This window comes from Ostrinia nubilalis, chromosome 6, assembly GCF_963855985.1.
Source record: "Ostrinia nubilalis chromosome 6, ilOstNubi1.1, whole genome shotgun sequence".
NCBI lineage: Eukaryota > Metazoa > Arthropoda > Insecta > Lepidoptera > Crambidae > Ostrinia > Ostrinia nubilalis.
The window spans coordinates 13,459,563-13,481,517 of record NC_087093.1 but is presented as its reverse complement, the minus strand read 5'-3'; the positions used below and the strand labels follow the sequence as shown (position 1 = coordinate 13,481,517).

Sequence of the window (21,955 nt, the reverse complement as noted above, 5' to 3'; positions counted from 1 at the left end):
CTCCGCGGACGAAGTCGCGGGCAAAAGCTATTTGTAAAATAATTAGACTAAATTATTAAAAGTGCCTACCCAAAGTCATTATTCCACGCGGACGAAGTCGCGGGCACAGCTAGTTACGAGTATATTATTATTAGCTTAGTTTAAGACAATATGGTAGCGCTTAAAATGTCCAAGGATTTATTTATTTATTCGGGTATGCTGTATAAAGAAAACCAATGAATGACTCGGTGACATTTTTTATTATGACTAGAGGTTTTAAGTTACAAAACAATCGTTATTTCCTTATATTACAAAAAAATCAACAAACTATTGCAGTTCGTAGATATTTTGTTTGATATGTATAAAACGAAAACCTCGATATCTTTCGTATTAATATTAAGATACGTCAAATGTATTTACAATTTTCATACGAAACACTCTTCTTCACGACGAATTTTTTATACATTTTAGTTATTCTTTGCCTTGATTTTAATACAGAGGGCCAACAACATTATACTAAAGCATTTTATTTACTTGTAATATACGTTATATTGCAGTTAAGATGTATAGTTTAATATATTGGTGACTGTATATAAATTATAAACTGTTAATATACAAGAATGAAAGGGCAGTAAATATACAAATATTATATTCGTCGTGAAAATAAGTACTTATTCATTTTCCACTGATCATTTCATTAGGCACACAGAAGTAGGTACTCTAATTCGTGTTGTAACCTAAGTTCTATGTTAACAACTAGGTAGTTACATTTATTTACAATTCATGTGGGCGTTATATAAATATTTAAATAAATTATGAGATCCTGGTTACTTTAATCTCATGTGGAGGCGGCTATTTTCATGTTAATTTCATTAAGTACATTTATTATGTAGTTTTGGATAGGTTATGTGGCATTTGTGTATTGCAATTGTGTTTATGCTGATTCGGTATTATTAGCGTAATATTCGTACACTGAAATAAAATCACATTCGCAAAATGCTATTGAAGTTACTGTGTCTGTAAGTTAACTCTACTGCGTCGTCCTCTTAGAATACATGTAGCAAGTTGTATAAGACACAGCTCTTTGATACATTTCACATAGTAATAATGATAAAACTAAATATATTTTGCTAATAAGTTAATTGATTATTATTTGTGTCAATGAACTGTGTAAGTGAAGTGTCCAAGTAGAGTTGACGCGTTAGTTTAAAATCAGCACAAATTGAAAATTAATTTCTATTATAACGTTTATTTGTCGTCTATTAATCTGTCCATTTTCTTCAATCTTAGATATGTATCCTCTTATCACCATGAATTTTAAGCCGCAAAAGATGTATGTTTGTATTCATGCATCAAGAATATCAAGATGTAAACAGAACTTTCTATGTAAAACAAACAATTTATCGTATAAAAATATCAAGCAGTCAAAACACTGGATATTATTTTAAATTCAGATGTCTACTACGCCATACTACACCATTTGCTAAATAAAATAAAACAAAAACGTAAAACAAATAACGATCAACTTTCGTTAATCTTACATTTCGTAAAGTTGTCTTTGTTTTCTTTGAAAATAAAACTCTTAAATTAATTTACTAAGCTTTTGTTGTTATAATAATAGTAAAATATGTACACTTTAGTTTGTAAAAAATCTCATTCTTATATTATTTTGGTAATTAGCTGATAAATGCAAATATTTCATACAGTACAACACAAAGATTTAATTTTCTATAGAACTGTTAAAATACGAAAAAATATGTTCTTAATCGCGGTTATTAGCGTAATCTTCAATAATATGGTTAAATAAAATACTTTGGTATCATTATATTTGTACCACTGATTTGTATGCTTTTTCTGTTCTGTTAACAAAAAAAACCACCCGCTTCTTTTAAGTTTGAAGGTACTTACTTATATGTATAACAAAATGATTATCCTGTGGAGGTATTCCATGAAAGAATACTTGTGCTTTCATATTTACAATTTCCAGTACCAAGCTACATACTTAAAATTACGTACAACTTACACCTAAAGTATATTTTAAGCTTATAAAAAATTGCACACATCGCTTTGGTATACGTACATACATAACTACATATTTACATTAACACAAATCGTTAACATTATTGCCCGATGTTTCGTAACGAACCTTTACAATAAGTGAAGATAATTATTAAATAATAATTATTATAATAAACGCGAATCACTCCCTTAAACCGCAGACTGTCCCGGAACGACGTGTCTCTTACACAAACATATGACAATCGATGACGTCTAAAAAGTCACTCAACAATGATCACTGTTCTTATATGGGATGACCTGCACCAAACACCATGACGACTGTTTAATAAAATGTAACTATTAGAGTAGGCGCACACCGTTGATTTTTAGTTGGCCGATAGTTGTGCCCGATTTTAAATTGTATGAAGAATCGGCCAAATCGAATCGGCGTAGTGTGCGCACTCCCATACATGCCCATACTGATCAACTGCCCGACTAAACTATCGGCCGACGAAAAATCAACGGTGTGCGCCTACTCTTAACTATTTCATAGTGAATTTATTTATCCATTGACGAATTAAAGAGTTCACGCAAAGGAATAAAAATCCTCAAATCCAATTACCTACACATTATCCTCAAACAAAACGCAATTAAAATTTCTAAACAAAATAAGCTACTACAGGTCTATAAATAGGAGTTACATTTCAGGAAAAAGTTATTTCTTGTTATTAGATAGGTAATTTTCATGATTTAGATATCTACATGAAAGGTCGTTTGCCTGAAAAACGAAGAACTGAGACTAATCAGGTTCTTTTTCTCAAGTCGTCAAGGTTGCTCTTAGTAATTAGAAACGTAGGTATTCTTTGTAGTCAAAGAATTTGGTGAAAGCCATCTCAGAGTAGCACCGTGTCAAGCACGACGCCTCAGTCGAACCAGTCCCACAGGTGCCTGTAGAGGCCGTGCGCGGGCGCAGCGGCAGCGTCGGGAGCGCGCGCGGGCGGCGACTATGCACGCATGCCCGGCGGCGAGCGCGCCTCCTCGCGCCCGCGCGCCTCGTCTCAGAGCACGCGGTCCGACACCCCCACGCCGCCCGCGTACTGGCACGCCGACAGCGGCGCCGACCCGGCGCGAGACACCGGCGACACCGTCCCGTACCCCCCGCCGAAACCAGACGAGTGCTGCTTCGCCTTCAACCGCAGCTGCGCGATGGATGAAGACATCGCCGCGCACGGTTCTGCGCGGTACATGCTGTACGGGTTCGGCGGCGCCGTGTAAGGACAAGGCGCCACGCCGCCACCTACACCCGCCGACCCAGCAACACCCGCCATCCCGCCGCCCCCGACTCCACCCATCGATGTTGCAGTGTTGAAACAGTTCACGGACCCCTGGTGATGGCTCGCCGGCACCACCGAGCCCAGTGGATTCACCGGCCACGGGAAACTCTTCGTGCCCAGCGGACTCGGCACCTTCGCCGCCCAGTTGTTGTAGGGATACGACGAATACAGCGCGTCCGTGTCCGGGAACGGCTGCATCAACCCGTTGAATTGCGTGCTGAAACCGTTCTTGAAATCGACTGCTGCGGCTGCGGCGGCGTTCATTGCGTTCCTTTCCCGTTTCCGCCATTTCGCCCTCCGATTTTTAAACCAGACCTGCGACAAAGAAACCTTTGGTTATTATTGATCTAAAAGCACGATCGTTACATTGAGGGAGGAAGGCCCCAAAATTTTATCAATGCTCGACTCGTAGTCCATTAGGAAATTGGAGAAGGTAAAAAGTAGATATTGCCAGACTGCTGTCACCATAACGAAATCTACCAACTTTTAACGAGATTCAGAATCGGGACGCGACCTGGGTTGCGTAGCTATTAACTTTACTCATTACAAAGTTGACAGAGCGACGGTGCGGCGTATTCGAGCCACGTAGCGGCGAGCGCCCCGCCCGGCCGCAGGCAACGACCCGTCTAATTGTGGTCGCGAAATGAAGATAAACGAGCGCCGCGATTGGGCGGGACTGGTGGCCCGATCGGGCCGCAATAAATGAGCGGCCGCCGTGACGCCTCCGGACAATCGATGGTTGTTTAGCGGAGACGCGAGCGGAGGCGTGATAAGTCGCCGTGAGCGCAGATAACGCGCCGGGTGACGTATGGCGGCGTCCGTCACCGCCGGTCGATCGCCGCCGCGGCGACACCTCGCGATAAATCGCGCAATCCACGTACCGAGTGCAATAAATATTGTGCCGCCGCCGGTATTTGTCTCGCTCACTGTGGCGGGTTCACCCAGCCGAAACGGTAAATAATACCCTCTTTCCTCGGTTAAGTGAACATAAACGGTCGTTTCCACCCCATATACAATCGTTTATTTTTCGAAACATAAATTTTACAAATTCACATTCGCTAACGCATGTTTCCTGCTCAGGTAGCCGTGGTTTACTTTATTCTTAAGCTTCTTTTGCCTTTTATCATCTAAAAAAACGTTTGACCTTTTCTGAAAACTGTACATTTAAACCTAAAAGTCAAACATGTAATTAAATGTAATGGTTTAATTCGTTAATAGTCACCGGCGGCAGAGTTGATTAAATCCCCGCGCATCAGTCGAACAACACATCGTTACTGAAACAAAAAGCGCCGCGCCATCCGGTGTTTCCCATCGAAACCGCGAACAAACGGGTGAAAATAGCTCCACAGCGCGTTGGGGTGTTCAATAATGACAATGATATTTATTTAGGTGCACATATGTGGAAATAATTTCCATTATTTGAATAGAGCCCGGCGGGGCGTAGAGGCGGAGGGTCGCGATATTGCGCCGGGCTAATCCTTTAAATATATTATTGCAGGATGGTGACCGCCGCACCCTCCGCAAGGAGGGCCAATTTTTTAATGCTTACGGAATCAATACTAATGTTTGTGCGCGTTCGTTTAGCATCACGGGTGAGATGAGGGGCGCGATGTTTTAATGCGAAAGAATTACGAATGTAATGCGATTGTGTTTTGTCAGATTATGCACTTGTTAATTCTATTATAGATGCAGATTATCTTTTAGTGATTCAATGACGATGCAACGACTTGGATCTAATGTTAATGAAAGCTTAAGGTTGAACAAAATCACTTCCACACTCCATAACAGTCAACGAGAGCATCTAATACACCTAAAAATAACCGGAATAAGCTCTACACGAATGCTCCGGTTAATGTACCTACACATATCAATATAATTAGATAGTGTTTATCGCGCTGGAGTAAATACGGCGTGTGCGGCCGAATACAGATGGCGGCATTACCGATATCCCCTTTATTGTTATGGCTAGATCACAACACGATGATGTGACTCCTAACTGCATGGGATAGCTTGTAAGGGAAGGAGTTGTAATTGACAAACTTGAAGCAGATACGTGATCAATACGGGAAACATCCTTTTTAGTTGGTAGCTAAAATTAATTCTATTTGCCTCATTATTATCATCATCATTTCAGCCATAGGACGTCCACTGCTGAACATAGGCCTCCCCCAATGCTTTCCATGTTGATCGAATGGTAGCGGCCTGCGTCCAGCGCTTCCCTGCTACCTTTATGATGTCATCGGTCCACCTTGTGGGTGAACGTCTCACGCTATTTGCCTATATACTAGTTGATGAAATATCTTCCAAAAAAGATCCGATAATAAAGATCGTACATGACTTTTTCTCAAACCTGGGCCCTAGGAGTCAGATTCATGAGCTAATAGTAATATCATAGGCATAGGTATTATAGTTCTTAATAGTTTAATGTTTAAAGTAACTGACGTCATTAGGTAAATTTTCATGAGAGTTTTATTTAAACTTAAATATTTATATTCCCACGTCTATTTACATTCTAATACTCGTATACGTCATGTCAACGTTAGTGCAAAAGAAATACAATAAGTTTTGTGCGTCAGTTGTTTTACCGAATCTTTTATCTCGGTTACTGTAATCTTACAAAGACACACACAAAACAAAATACCAACTCGTCATTATGGCAATCTTTTGCTAGTTCTCTCGTAGATTTCAACCAACTTTTACTAACCCTGAAATGCACCAATTTTCGTTAACTAAGGCTGAGTTGCACCACCTAACTTTAACGGTAACTATAACGATAACCGGCGTTTTTTGTATGAAGTTTGACAGATTTTTAACTTTTGTCAATGTTAAAGTAAGATGGTGCAACCCAGCCTAATGCTCGTTTTCACCATAAATCCCTAATTTTTAAGTGACCTCTATGGTAACACATAACAGGAATTTTGTTTTCATAGGGGTCACTTAAAAATTAGGGTGAAAACGGGCATGCCAAACTCCTTACAAAAACACTGGTTATAGTTAAACGTAATTACGGATAAAATTAAGGTGGTGCAACTAAGGCTAAAAGGTCGTGGGTCTTGTCTTTTTTGCGTAAACATTAATAATAAAGTCATCAACATCAACTTCCATTAGACTTACGCCTGTATTCACAAACATGACTTAGGTGACATTTCATCCGCAAAAATCTCATCCGCGGATGAGTTGTCTCCCTTTCAAATTTTTAGGTGTCGAATCATCCGCATAATATTTAACTTCAGATGAAATGTCACCTAACTCCATAGAAAGTCCATAGAAGACTTAGGTGACATTTTTACCGAAAATACATATCTCATCCGCGGATTTTTCATTAGGTATCGGATGAAATGTCACATAAGTCCAACAATGTGCTATGATGTCTCAGAGTGCGCGTAAACGTACAGAGTGACATACGAATCACAGAGCTCTATTCAACGCTGTGCGTTCGATTCGTTTGTGAATACGGGCGTGTGAGAACTGTGCGCGTGAACGCACAGGGTAACATACGAATCACAGAGCTCTATTCAACGCTGTGCGTTCGATTGGCTGCTTCACTTAAGTAAGCACCGTTTGTGAATACAGGCTTTATAGTTTAGATATCAAGCAAGACGTGTCGGCATGTAGTAAGATTAATGAGACTTGTAATGCTTATAGCTGGTGAGAAGGGGACCGCTTGAAGAAAGGGCGATCGCTTAGCTGTTCATGATTGTTTCATGATACATAAGGGTGAGGCTTGTATGCTGACGTCTTATTTAGACTGTAGAAGTGTAGCCTAAACGAGTATGATATTTAAGGTTAATTAATCAAGAGAACGGTAGTAAGAGATACTATGGGCGACATACTGTAAATAAGAAATTTCTGCCGGAGCAAAATAAAAATATTTTTTTAAATTGATAACTATTTATTGTGGTTGACACAAATATTTAAAAAGAAAAAAATAAGGGATGGGTCGTTGGGCCGTTTGGTTGGTACAGACTAAAAATACTAGACTAAGATCAGCGCGCTAATATCACCACTCGGCTCAACCCCCTTCCGCACCCGTCGGGCGCAGCAAGCGTCTGGCACTGCGGGACAGCCGGTGCCAAACACCTCCTGCTATGGAGGCAACGTCAGCAACAACAGACAGCAACAATAGACAGCAACAGCAGACAGTGCAGGGGCTCGCCACCGAGCACTGCTCAACCACACACAATCTTCCGTAATAAAATTCAGCACGTGGCAGTGAGTCCACGAAATCACGGGGCTTTCGGATTTATTTCTGAATTCCCTTATTTTCGCTGAGGATGACGATGCGTGCCCTGCCCGTTTATTTGGGAATCGGCACGGTTCGGACCTCCTGGAATCGGGACACTAGGACACCACGCACACCGGAACCTCCACTCGCGAGCACGGACAACCCAGCAAAAGGAAAAGGACACTCCAAAAAGCGCCGGTCATCACCTGTGACTTGTGGTCCGAATCCAACCCAACAATAACAAACAATAAAAATGTTTCTTCATTTTTATTTTTTATTTCTATTTCTAATAAGTTCTATTTGAGTCAACCAGCCTCTTATTGAATAATTTTGATATGAGAACTCACAAAACTGCTCCTCCGATTTAAATTTAATTAATTTATTTAACTTTTAGAAACAGAAGAAACGTCACTCATAGTATTCGGACCGTCTCCCGCGCGTTTCGTTTCACTCAGAATATGTCAAATTTCTAGAACGTTCCGAACCCATGATCGATCAAGATACATTACAATGTTATTTTAATATAAACATTGAGGAAAACACTGGAAATAGCTAGAATTTAAATTAAAGAGCCTAAATATTAAGTTTTATAAAAATTTAGTGTTGAATATTTAATTTTATTATACATTTCTTCTATACTAAAAGAATGGAACGTAACGCATTGATCTGTCAAACGGAGACATTCAAAAAGTGAGGTTATTTATTGCTCTGTGTACCAAAACAATGTAATTAATTTTAATAGAAGTTAATCAAAACTCAGTGAATCACTAACAATGACACAATCAAGTGACAAAGGAAATACGGCGCACTTTGTAATATGTGACCTTACGGTCCGTTGGAAGGTTTGTTTGTGGAAATCGGTAAGTATTCAATCTTGCCAAAAAAAGGTGTTACAGTACCCCCTCACCCACCAGAATTTTACGAGGATAACGAGAAAAATTCACGCTGGCCCACCAGCATCAACCTATCTAACAGAAAACAAACCACCACAATTCACAACAAAGATCACATTTCAATCTAAACCCTTGATGTCTTTCACGTGACATTCACTATGTTTACCATTTTCATCTTCTAGCAAGTAAACAAGTTTAGATAACTTTTTAACAATTCTACATTTTTCAAATCTAGGTGCCAGCTTATAAGAAAAATGTTTAGCAGCGTCGCTACGGACATGCTTGCGCCGCCAAACCACATCATCTTTTTCAAACTCCACATCTCTCCGACGCCTATTATAATATTTGGCATTTCGTGAGTGAGATTTCTTTAACTGCTTGGCTACTTCTAGGAATACCTCCTTCAACGCACCCATTTTGTCAACATAGTCCGCACGGGACTCAATAACAAGGTCATCCACATCTTCACTGTCTCCATAGACATTTCCATTAGCAACAGCTTCACGCCCATGTACCAACAGGAAAGGAGTAAAACCAGTGGTATCGTTAACGGCAGTGTTAAGAGAAAATTGAATTTCGCAGAGGTGAGAATCCCAACCACGCTGATCATTACCTACAAGTGCGGCGACAGCTGTGACAATGGTACGGTTATACCGTTCCACTGTGTTCACTTGTGGGCAATAAGTGGGGGTATAGTGTACCTGGGGTATTCTATACTTTTCAAACAAAGCTCTCACGTCACGTCCAATAAACTGTGGCCCATTATCCACGATGACCGTTTGTGGGATCCCGTGTACTAGAAAAACATGATCCTCCAAGCGCTGAGCCACCACTTTACCAGTCGCACGCCGAAGGGGAAAGACCAACACGTATTTCGAAAAACAACACACCACTACAAGGAGATATTCATTTTGTTGTCGAGACCTGGGCAGTGGACCAACTAAATCAATGCTGAGGCACTGGAAGGGTCTACGACAAACCTTAGGGTTTCCAAATAAACCAGGAGTGGTTTGGTTTGGGTGTTTATAAGCTTTACACGTTTCACATTTCGACACGTAGTCTTCTACGTCTTTATACATCCCGGGCCAATAGAAATGGAGACGCAATCGCTTATACGTCTTTTCGACTCCTAAATGAGCACCTAAAGGAGAATCATGATTTTCCGTAATCAGACGTGGTCTATCATTCAATGGTACTACCTCCTTCCAATCGAAATCCCCCGTTAAAGATGATTTACTTTTAGTGTAACGATAAAGCTTACCGTCTATTATTTGGTAATTAGGACAGGTTTGAGGTCTGTCATGACAACGTGAATAAAGATTCTGAAACCAAGGATCCACCATCGCAGTATTCACAACGGACACAGGTACAGTACGGGATAGAGAATCTGGAATCAGATGTTCTCTGCCACGTCGATGCTCTATAATAAAATTATAAGGGGAGAGTCTACAACCCCAGCGCTCCAAACGCCCAGACGGATTTCGCAAATTAAGAAACCACTTTAAGCTTGCGTGATCCGTAATAATTCTAAAAGGTTTATGACCTTCTAAGTAAGGTCGAAAATGTTCCACTACTTGCACCACGGCTAACGCTTCTCTTTCCGTAGCGGAGTAATTACGCTCCTGTCGAGTTAAAGAACGACTATAATATGCAATAGGATGCTCTTCACCATCAAAAATCTGCGTTAACATTCCCCCAATACCAACATCAGACGCATCTGTGTGTACAACAAAAGGAAGGGAAAAATCTGGACAGGCTAATACGGGTGCTGAAGTCAAGGCGCTTTTCAACTGTAAAAACGCCTGCTCAGCCTCAGGAGACCAAACAAAAGGGGGTCTGTTCTTCCGCGTAGAGGTCAAGGCATTTAAGGGAGCAGCGATTGTACTGAAACCACGGATGAATCGCCTATAATACGACGCCGTACCAAGAAATCTTTTAACATCTTTAGGGCAAGTGGGGATCGGGAAATTCGTGATAGCTTTAATTTTATCTGGATCCGTTCTCAACCCCAACTCATCTACAACATAACCCAAATACTTCAACTGTCGGCGAAACAGACAACACTTAGACAAATTCACCGTCAGGTTTGCTGAACGCAAACGCTCAAAAACTTCACGCAAGAGCTCAATGTGTTCCTCAAAGGTCTTGCTAACCACGACCACGTCATCCAAATAAATAAATACACGCCCCCCAAATTCAGGACCAAACAATTTATCCATCAGCCGCTGCTGAGTAGCTGGTGCTGAAGTCAAACCAAAGCACATAACTTTAAATTGAAATAAGCCGCGCGACGGCACGGTAAACGCGGTTTTCTCTTTGGAAGAAGAAGTGAGGGGAATTTGCCAAAAAGCGGCCTTCAGGTCTATAGAAGAAAGAAAGCGAGAGTCCCGAAGCTGGTCTAGAATATTATTGATGTAAGGAAGTGGGTAGGCATCATGTTTTGACACTTCATTAAGCTTCCGGCTATCCAGACAGAAACGCATTTCCCCATTAGCCTTGGGAGCCATGGTGATGGGGTTATTCCATGGGCTACAACTCGGCTCAACAACATCCATCTCGATCATTTCATCCAATTGACGGTTCAACTCACGAAGTTTATCGGGTGACATAACATAATACCGCTGCTTAATAGGAGGAGCATCACCAGTATCGATGTGATGGGAAATCAAGTGAGTTCTACCCAACCCTGTCTTCTCAGCCGAAATATCCTCAAACATCTTACATACATCACTAGCCAACCTCCTCTGTTCTTCTGTTAAGGCATCAAAAGGATGAATACGATTAACCTGAGACACGACTGCTTCAGCAGGTCTTCGAAAGACAATTAAATTCTTCCGATCTGTCAGTCGCAAAACATCAGGCGCGATCTGGAAAGCCTTCCAAAAATTTATACCAAACAATAAAGACGACGAGACTCCCGGAACAACATGAAACTTAATAACCCTTGAAACATCATTCACTACGACAGGTAAAAACATATATCCAACTGTAGGGGAAGTTGAACCATTCGCCGTTACCACAGCATCAGTCGAATCCGATTTATACAACTCACCCAGGTGAGAAAAATAATTCACAGCAGAACCACCGATAATAGAAATTTCTGCCCCAGAATCTAGTAACCCAGAATATGGAACACCACCAATTTTAACATTCAAATAAGGACGCGCGTCCTGGCAATCATTTGGTCGAACCATCGAGACATTAGCTTTGTAATTTTTTGAAAATACACGCACATAATCACACCAAGCACGCCACTCTTCGACAGGTGTAATATCGAAACGACGGTTCGACTTTACGCGTTTTTTGACTCTGGTGTAGAATCCTTCTTACGCCCACATTTCGGACAATTTACCGCCGTCACGCCCTTCTCACCACATCGGTAGCAAATAATTACACGAGGGGCATTACAATCGAGGAGAGTATGGTCATGTACGCGGCAACGCACACAAAATTTCTCAACGCTCGGATTTTTAACCACTGCCTCGCACCTCGGGCGAGCAGACTTACCTTTGTAGGCCAGGTCAGGGGCGACAGCATTCTGTACACTGCGCGGGGGTTCGGTGAAGGATTCTGCCCTCTGTTTCGCCGCTTCCAACTGCCTACAATGCCTCTTCAAGTCGGCCCACGATTTTATTTCTACATTGACCAAAGGAATGGAGTAAGATGGCCTAATGTTGAACTTGACCAAGCTCAACTTCTCTTCATCGTCTAAAGGTTTACGCAACCTCGAAAAATAATTTTGCATCAGGCTTAGATAACTACATATGGATTCGTCGGGACCTTGGGTCCTCGAACGAATCTCCTGCAACAAACGATGATCATAGTCGTAGGGCAAATACTCTTCCAGCAACGACGTCTTTAAATCCTCCCAACTATTTAGTTGGTCACGAGTACCTCGGTACCAAAATAGAGCCTCATCTGTGAATAATTCGGCCGCTGAATTGAATAATCTTTCTTTCGCAATATTACGAGATTTACATAATTCTTCAATCCTAACAATGAAATCCTGCACACTATCCTTCCCGTTATATTTTAAATTTAGAGAGTGTACATACGAAGCACGATCACAAGACACTACAGATTTGTTTTTCAATGACTCATCCACGGCCGAACCAGAGGCTTTAGACACATCTTCCTCTGCAGGTTGGAAATCATAACTACTAACGAATGTGTGCGTCATACGGTCGATCCGTTTTAAAAGTGGGATGAGACGCTCCTCCAACTGTTCCCTCAAAGTCCTATCACTCTCCTCTTTAGCTTCAACACGGCTTAACCTATGGAAGACGTGGTTTCCTAAAGTCTGCACTCTATTTAGCTTTTTGAGTAATAGGGGCTTCCTATTACACAGCTCCTCGAGCTCGTCTAATTTGGAGGAAATAGTTCTCAGCTCAGCCAGCGCATCTCCCTCGAACTCACTCACCTCATCGCTAGGTATATCCTGAGCCAATTGTCTAATCTGAGCGCGCAACAGCTCTACCGTTTTCTCAGGCACAGCATCTCGAATGGCAACCTCGTAAATCAATTCGTCTTTGTTCAAAATGTTAAACCGGATAGGGCGTTCCTCCTTCATATCGATTTATCAAAATAATAATTTTAGCAAAAAGTAAAGTAAGTTACAATATTCGGCTTATTGTGATATTCGTTACACACTTCAGTATGGTTATACTTATTATAAAATTATAACAGTAAGAAAAGAAAACTTAAGGTGACCAACCAATCCGTCACTGAGCAATAGACCAGTGCCGGGGAGAATCTCCACGGACCCAACAACGTCCCTGTTCGGGCGCCATGTAAATAAGAAATTTCTGCCGGAGCAAAATAAAAATATTTTTTTAAATTGATAACTATTTATTGTGGTTGACACAAATATTTAAAAAGAAAAAAATAAGGGATGGGTCGTTGGGCCGTTTGGTTGGTACAGACTAAAAATACTAGACTAAGATCAGCGCGCTAATATCACCACTCGGCTCAACCCCCTTCCGCACCCGTCGGGCGCAGCAAGCGTCTGGCACTGCGGGACAGCCGGTGCCAAACACCTCCTGCTATGGAGGCAACGTCAGCAACAACAGACAGCAACAATAGACAGCAACAGCAGACAGTGCAGGGGCTCGCCACCGAGCACTGCTCAACCACACACAATCTTCCGTAATAAAATTCAGCACGTGGCAGTGAGTCCACGAAATCACGGGGCTTTCGGATTTATTTCTGAATTCCCTTATTTTCGCTGAGGATGACGATGCGTGCCCTGCCCGTTTATTTGGGAATCGGCACGGTTCGGACCTCCTGGAATCGGGACACTAGGACACCACGCACACCGGAACCTCCACTCGCGAGCACGGACAACCCAGCAAAAGGAAAAGGACACTCCAAAAAGCGCCGGTCATCACCTGTGACTTGTGGTCCGAATCCAACCCAACAATAACAAACAATAAAAATGTTTCTTCATTTTTATTTTTTATTTCTATTTCTAATAAGTTCTATTTGAGTCAACCAGCCTCTTATTGAATAATTTTGATATGAGAACTCACAAAACTGCTCCTCCGATTTAAATTTAATTAATTTATTTAACTTTTAGAAACAGAAGAAACGTCACTCATAGTATTCGGACCGTCTCCCGCGCGTTTCGTTTCACTCAGAATATGTCAAATTTCTAGAACGTTCCGAACCCATGATCGATCAAGATACATTACAATGTTATTTTAATATAAACATTGAGGAAAACACTGGAAATAGCTAGAATTTAAATTAAAGAGCCTAAATATTAAGTTTTATAAAAATTTAGTGTTGAATATTTAATTTTATTATACATTTCTTCTATACTAAAAGAATGGAACGTAACGCATTGATCTGTCAAACGGAGACATTCAAAAAGTGAGGTTATTTATTGCTCTGTGTACCAAAACAATGTAATTAATTTTAATAGAAGTTAATCAAAACTCAGTGAATCACTAACAATGACACAATCAAGTGACAAAGGAAATACGGCGCACTTTGTAATATGTGACCTTACGGTCCGTTGGAAGGTTTGTTTGTGGAAATCGGTAAGTATTCAATCTTGCCAAAAAAAGGTGTTACAATACGTACTACTCAGCCTGACCTGTGGTTTACTAGTAGAGAACTCTGTCCGCCACTGTACAGCGTTTATGTGCAAGAAGTTTAAATAAATAAATAAAAAATACTCCTTAAATAAGTAAGTAGTTGTGTTAATTTACAAATTGGCTCAAGAGCTATAAAGCTCTACTTACTGGGAATTTTAATAATATGTCGGTACGAAAACTAAAAGCAAGTTTTAAAAACTTGAAGAAGATCAATCACAGCAGTAATTAATTGAATAGGTATTGTTTATTTTTACAATATCACGTAACAATTATAAAATAATGACAATCGATGTCTTATTCAACCACACACCATATTGTATACAGAATAATAGTGGCAGAATCCCAAACTACCTAACCTATATCAATTTAAACCCAATTCCTCTATTCTTAGTGTAAGACGTGTCGCCCTTCCGTATAATGGAACGTTTTACGGCCGCCACCGCAGGGTCGCTAAATTGCCTTAAATTTAAATTAAACTGGAATCAAAGTTTTATTAATGTCATCAATCAAATGGCGAATAATCCGAACTGGTGGCCAAGGGTTTGGACGCGAGATTATAGGTCTTATTTGTGTAGCAGTAAGGGGTAGTTTCGGATGCACGTTTTCGGGGTAGATACTATTGCGAAGTCAAATAAACACGCGCTCGTATAAATGGATAGAGCGTATAATTCAGAATTGACACGTGGCAAAGTTAGGGCTGCCTAAAGTTACGTTTCAAAGTAAAAATTAAAAGAAAAGAGATCTAGCATCAATTTCAAATAACAAAGCAAGAAATTGGAAAGAATGTTAAAGGATTTTCAATGTTTTGTTGCTTATTAACTTAGTTAAAGCAAATGCGTGAAAGATCGTAATAAGAAAATGCCCACTTACTTTACTTAAAAAAGTTCACATCAAAATTTGTATTCATATTACTTAACTGTTTCCATAGACACCAAACTTCCAGAAGTTGACAGCCCTAATTTAGAAGGATTATTAAATGCTACCCCCGAGTGAGCGGTAGTTTCCTGAACCACGGGAAACCATCATCAGCAGTTTGATGCCGTTATAAACGGACCAATAACTGTCAGAGCGAAGAATAACGAATCTGCAGCATTTTGTTTACATTCTTCATCTAAATGCTACATCTGCATTGGAATTCACTTTGTGAAGATACTCCAATGTACGCAAATCCTATGCATCCATAATAGAACCCAGCATTACTTAATCATCATAATTTATGCAAGAATACTTGTAAACAAAATTGAATGGAATTCAAATGAGGCCAACGAATTACTTCGGAAACGAGTGAGTTTGTGGCTAATAAATAAAGATTACTTGGCCACAATCGAACACCACAATGACTCGGCTACCGCCTCCATTCATTGAATCAAATCCCTGGCTAGGCCTCGCAAAGTCCGCGGGATCACAACACTGGACCTATCAAAACACAAGCGGATAACGGATTGGACATCTAGTATGCTAAGCGCTTACAATTTTCGCCACAAGCAAAAAGGGACTGTAACTGTAAAATGTAGAGTCCAGTTTGAATGGTGCACGTTTCTTGGCAAGAGTACGTGATATCGTATAAATCTGCAATTGAAGTTCCTTAATACCGTATCGCTTGTTTATTGAAACAAATTCTTCTTCAAGATTACGAGTTTGGATGCTGGGTTGTAGCCAGTCGGTGGCGACAAGCGATTAAATCGTTACACAACTTGAAGCTTTTTTGAGACATTCGAATACGCACGTGTAGAAATCGAGTGACATTTCGACAAAATTTAGTGCCGGCTGTACGAAAGATGTAGTTTAATGCGCTTTACATAGTTGCGGAAGACATAACGTAGTAATGAACCTAAATTTATTACAAACGATAAACGTGTAGTGTATTACACCTATTGATACTGTTATAGTCTGATAAGTTTTGTTCTGTAACATCACTAGGTAATCTTTGCAATTACTTTTTTTTACATTTTTAGGCAAAGGCATAAAACAAAAACGGTGTAATCTTTAATCTATCAGCGATCGTGGCGAAAAAATACAGCAAGGTTCTAAACTGTTTGAGAGCGAAATGCTCCGTAAAGCAAATAACTCGTCGTGCCGGCCGGCGAGTCGTGACACTCGCGTTTATACAGGGTGTTAATAAAATCCGTGCTATAAAAACCACATGCTGTGGAAAAACTAAGAGGAAATTGTACCGTAGAGCAATGTTGAATCATCAAAGTGCTTGGACGAATAATCCAAAGTCAAAATGGTGAAACAGGTGCTCTATAGATATGATTATGTTAAAAAGTTGCAACATGTCTTCGTATTTCCTTTTTTGAATATTACTTAGGTACATACCTATACGAAAATTCGCCTTAATTTCCAATTGTCCATTTCTATCACTCCTATTTTAAAAGCTCGTTGTAATGGGCCAGTTTTATGTAGGTATATTGACATTATTTTGATTTAAAATCTTACCTATTTTGTGACATTAATGACATAAACCACTTTTCTTACAACCCGTGTGTTCGACTGATCAGCAGAGATCGCGTGTAAGCTCTCTAAACAGTTCGCAGGGCGGCGCGCTAAAAGCGTTTGCAAAAACAACAGCGCTCGCCGCGTTAAATAAATACGCTCCGTGCCGGACGCCACGTGTGGCTGAACAAGAATACAAGGATATTATAATTGTATCAATAATTTGTAGGTTTATGCAAAATACCACGGAAGGCCCGGGCAGTTACTGTGGCGCCCCACATAATTTCTACAGCACACGTCACTTAGATACCATACCTTGATGTAACTTTTACTTAATGCTCATCTGGATAGTTAGTTAGTTAGTTAGTTTAGCCGGGCAATCGAATACCGCACTTAGCCTCCTGATTGGGCCATTGTGCGCGATTTGTGGTTTATCTTCCTACTCCAACCACCCCCATCAATCATCAATGCTCATCTGGATATTAAACCGAGTAAATATAACATTTTTTTTAATTCTAATAGTTTTGCAAACTTCCCCTCTGTAAATGTAAGCTTACATGTTTATTGTTAGCGTAGGTAGTTACATTGTCCGGATTCCCATAGTTCTTCCCACCAAGGCGATTGACGGAGCACCGGGGTTATTTTAGTGGTGCCTCATCATTCTGATGAAAGCTCCACATAATAATGGTATGCAATTTGATGCATTTTTTCCTCGAAAAAAAAAGGTACATAAGAGCTCTACCTTTCACCCATTTCTAACACAGAACATCGAAAAATACATTTTATAATATCTCAGTCCACCTGACCTAGCAACTAGGATCGTGTAACTCAACAAATTTGCTAAGCTGTGTGCAGGGCAGCGAGCGCTAAAACGCTTGCAAAAAGGACGGCGCTCGCCGCGTTAAATAAATAACGCTCCGTGCCGGACGCCTGTCGCCGGCCGCGTATGCCAAGCCTTACATGCACTGGTTTTTATAACATTTAGTCTAGACCCGTCAGAAGTACTCACAGATCATTGTGTATCACATAATCACACTGATATAATAAAGGCGTAAGAAATAAAAAAGTGTGTATGTTTGTTACTTCTTCACGTCGAAACGGCTGGAGCGATTTTAATAAAATTTGGTATGAAGTTAGCTGTCACCCTGGATAGGCTACGTTTTATGGCGGGTTACACCGCGGGGCACAGCTAGTAGCCAATAATTCCAAAGCAATATTTTTAAATTGATAATAAAAATAGTACCTAAAATATCATTTTGCCACAAAATGGTTATAAACGAAATCTATGGCAGAATCGCAAGACAGATTGGTGATTAAGTAGATGCCTACCCTGTTCAAGTATTTGTGAGACGAACAGTCTCAAAATCCATTTAGACATCATTTAGAAGAGCACTGTTCCGGGAAGAATAAAGTAAAAAACAATACGAATAAGAAAAAAACGAACCATGACAATATCTGATGTCTACAGCAGCCTGAAATGCTCCACATGCTGTCCAATATCAAAACACACAATTTCATAATCGGGCGTAATCCCACCGTCAACTGTTCCGTGACAGGTATCGAATACTATGGAAGAATGTTTATTTGTATCGCTAATACCTAATACCCGTCACGCGTACGCGACGGTGCGCGATTCGTGGCAAATGAAATGTGTCGGGAGCTATTTCACGGGCGATTGGAGTGACGTGCGGCTCTATTTGCTTCTCCTTAGAGAGCAGTCATGCGAGACGATATAGAATGCTGATTTTGGTAGCGAAACTACGGAGATGTGCGAACTGCGATCATTTCGATCTCCTACTTAGTTATCTATCACTTTATTCACTTTGCTACAAATTAATAATGGATACTAGTCAATTGGTGTGTGATGGAGATTAATATAGCTGAAAAATATTCAATGAAATGTGTTGAGAGCTATTCACGGACGATTGGAGTGACGTGCGGCTCTATTTGCTTCTCCTTAGAGAGCAGTCATGCGAGACGATATAGAATGCTGATTTTGGTAGCGAAACTACGGAGATGTGCGAACTGCGATCATTTCGATCTCCTACTTAGTTATCTATCACTTTATTCACTTTGCTACAAATTAATAATGGATACTAGTCAATTGGTGTGTGATGGAGATTAATATAGCTGAAAAATATTCAATGAAATGTGTTGAGAGCTATTCACGGACGATTGGAGTGACGTGCGGCTCTATTTGCTTCTCCTTAGAGAGCAGTCATGCGAGACGATATAGAATGCTGATTTTGGTAGCGAAACTACGGAGATGTGCGAACTGCGATCATTTCGATCTCCTACTTAGTTATCTATCACTTTATTCACTTTGCTACAAATTAATAATGGATACTATAGTCTTTTTCACCTAAGATGATCCGTATGACACTTCAAGGTTATCCATATTACGCATACTACATATGCAGAATATTTTTGAAAAAATATTTGTATTTTATTAGCAATATAATAAAAAAAAATTAACTACTTGTCTTGAAATATATAGTAAAATCTGAGTCTATTGATTATATTTTAATTACATACGATGTAAAAATATTTTTTATTTAATGTACGCAATGTGTGAAACGGAATAGATTTAGTGCTGGGGTATTTGTTGTATAACAAAATCGATTACAAAATAGTTTCATTAATCGATTGCAGTGAATACTTAGTTATTAAAAACATCACAAAAATCAACTATATTTTTCGATTGTTGACTTTAATAAACGCATTGAAAATAAATTAATAGTTTTTAATTTAAAGAAATAGAACCAGTACTATTTAGGAATCGTTTTTTTGAACACGAAGTCCACGGAATTTGAATATTATCAATAAAAAATTGTTACAAAAATATTTGTAATTAAAAAAACATGTTTTTTTGTTAAATGACACCTATACAAAATATTTCTCTAAAAGTAGGTTTTACTAACTCTTAGAAAAAAATCGATAGATAAATCGCTATGGTTTAGTTATGTGACATCTCTATAACTTTCAAACTCGAAACGTCATACGGATCATCTTACGTGAAAAAGACTATAGTCAATTGGTGTGTGATGGAGATTAATATAGCTGAAAAATATTCAATGAAATGTGTTGAGAGCTATTCACGGACGATTGGAGTGACGTGCGGCTCTATTTGCTTCTCCTTAGAGAGCAGTCATGCGAGACGATATAGAATGCTGATTTTGGTAGCGAAACTACGGAGATGTGCGAACTGCGATCATTTCGATCTCCTACTTAGTTATCTATCACTTTATTCACTTTGCTACAAATTAATAATGGATACTAGTCAATTGGTGTGTGATGGAGATTAATATAGCTGAAAAATATTCAATGAAATGTGTTGAGAGCTATTCACGGACGATTGGAGTGACGTGCGGCTCTATTTGCTTCTCCTTAGAGAGCAGTCATGCGAGACGATACAGAATGCTGATTTTGGTAGCGAAACTACGGGAGATGTGCGAACTGCGAACATATCGATCTCCTACTTAGTTACCTATTACTTTGCTACATTAGTAAAGGATAGTCAATCAGCGTGGGACGTCCACCCACAAGGTGGATCGACGACATCATAAAGGTAGCAGGGGTGAATATCCCAAACACGTTTTTTACGCGGCGGAGCTGAGAATCGATGGGAGAAATGTAACTAGAGCGATGATTTTTTTTCTGTATATAGTTTATACAGCGTTTTACACGATAGCAAAGTCTTCAGGACAATAGGTAGTTATTTTATGTACTAAAAAAATTTTCAAAGACCCAAAATCTAATAGCGGTGGCGCGTCCTAACTCTATTTCTACTCATAAATTGTGTTATTCCTTCTTTCTCGGGGATTCTAGTAATTTAAAAATAGTATAGCCATAAAATACATTAAATAAGACTTCCAAATGATATGAAAGAAATGTGATATTTCATATTTTAAGTGTTTTAAATAGCCTTTCAAAACTGTCCCACGAAAAAAAGCAATTACAGTGGCTCAATTTCGACACTCTCTTACTTCTCCAAAGAAGCTTTTAGAGACGTAGAGTTCTTCTTCCCTGCATCACTTAACTGTGTCCTCCTGATCGGGCTATAAAGACTTGCGACTTGTGGTATTGTTTTTCCAGCAAACCCGTAAATATTAGTATCAGCGGCACAGGAATACAAAATTTTTCAATTTCGCTGGCAAGTGTATGAGTGAAAGCTACTTACTTAGATGCTAAACGATTCTTTAACATGATTAAAGTTTGGTGTTTTGTTGTATCTGCATACAGAAATTATTGATCAGAATTATAGTTTTCTTTATAATTTGAATTTTGTAACAGTTTTTCAATTCCGGTGGCGCAATTTCGGTGGCTCCGGTGGCGAATTTATTGCCGGAATTGGTCTTATTGGCTCTGGAGCATTGTACCTAGGTCTACTAAGGTCTCAGTCATAACTACAATATCGTCAGTGAATCGAAGTTGTGTGATGTACTCGCCGTATCTTGATACTGAGCTCGGTCTAGCTTAGAAGCTTGAAAACCTCTAAGTGGGAGGTAGTGAAGACTTTAAGAGATTATGGTGTCTCCAACTCTGAACCCTCGCAGCAATCAGATAAGTTTCGAGTTCTGATCTTGGGGGAGGGCTGCTGATATGATGAAGTTTTCATACAAATACTTCAGAAGTTGCATGTATCGACAGTCAATTTGACGCCATTAAAGAGACTGTAGCACAGCCCAGGTCTTGACCGAATAGAAGAAGGTACAAAAAGGCCGATAATAATGACTGATTATAGTCCTCAGTCTTCTGCATAATTTGACGCAGCATTAAATATGTACGTAGTATTACAAACGTCTTTTCGAAAATGAGGTTGTCTGGGAGACTGGATGTTTCAGGAAAAAGCTGCCTCACCTGACTCTGGACCATCGCCAACGTCCATTCCATTCCAGTCTCTAGCACCACCACCATGTCTTATTTTTTGGTTTATCGACCAATAAACATGGTGGTATTTAAGAGAACTTTAGTACTAGCATTCCATCTGAT

The 21,955-nt window shown here is 39.9% G+C and overlaps 1 protein-coding gene across 1 annotated transcript in view; it reads right to left on the bottom strand.

Annotated features, from left to right (window-relative positions):
* Positions 1-220: 220 nt before the first annotated feature.
* The window catches only part of LOC135072655 (pituitary homeobox homolog Ptx1), a 74,531-nt gene continuing 52,796 nt past the window's right edge, over positions 221-21,955 (bottom strand). Inside the window, exon 5 of the mRNA XM_063966668.1 lies at positions 221-3,626. Coding sequence (XP_063822738.1) covers positions 3,036-3,626 — 591 coding nt within the window. The 3' untranslated portion in view covers positions 221-3,035. The remainder of the gene's footprint in view (positions 3,627-21,955) is intronic.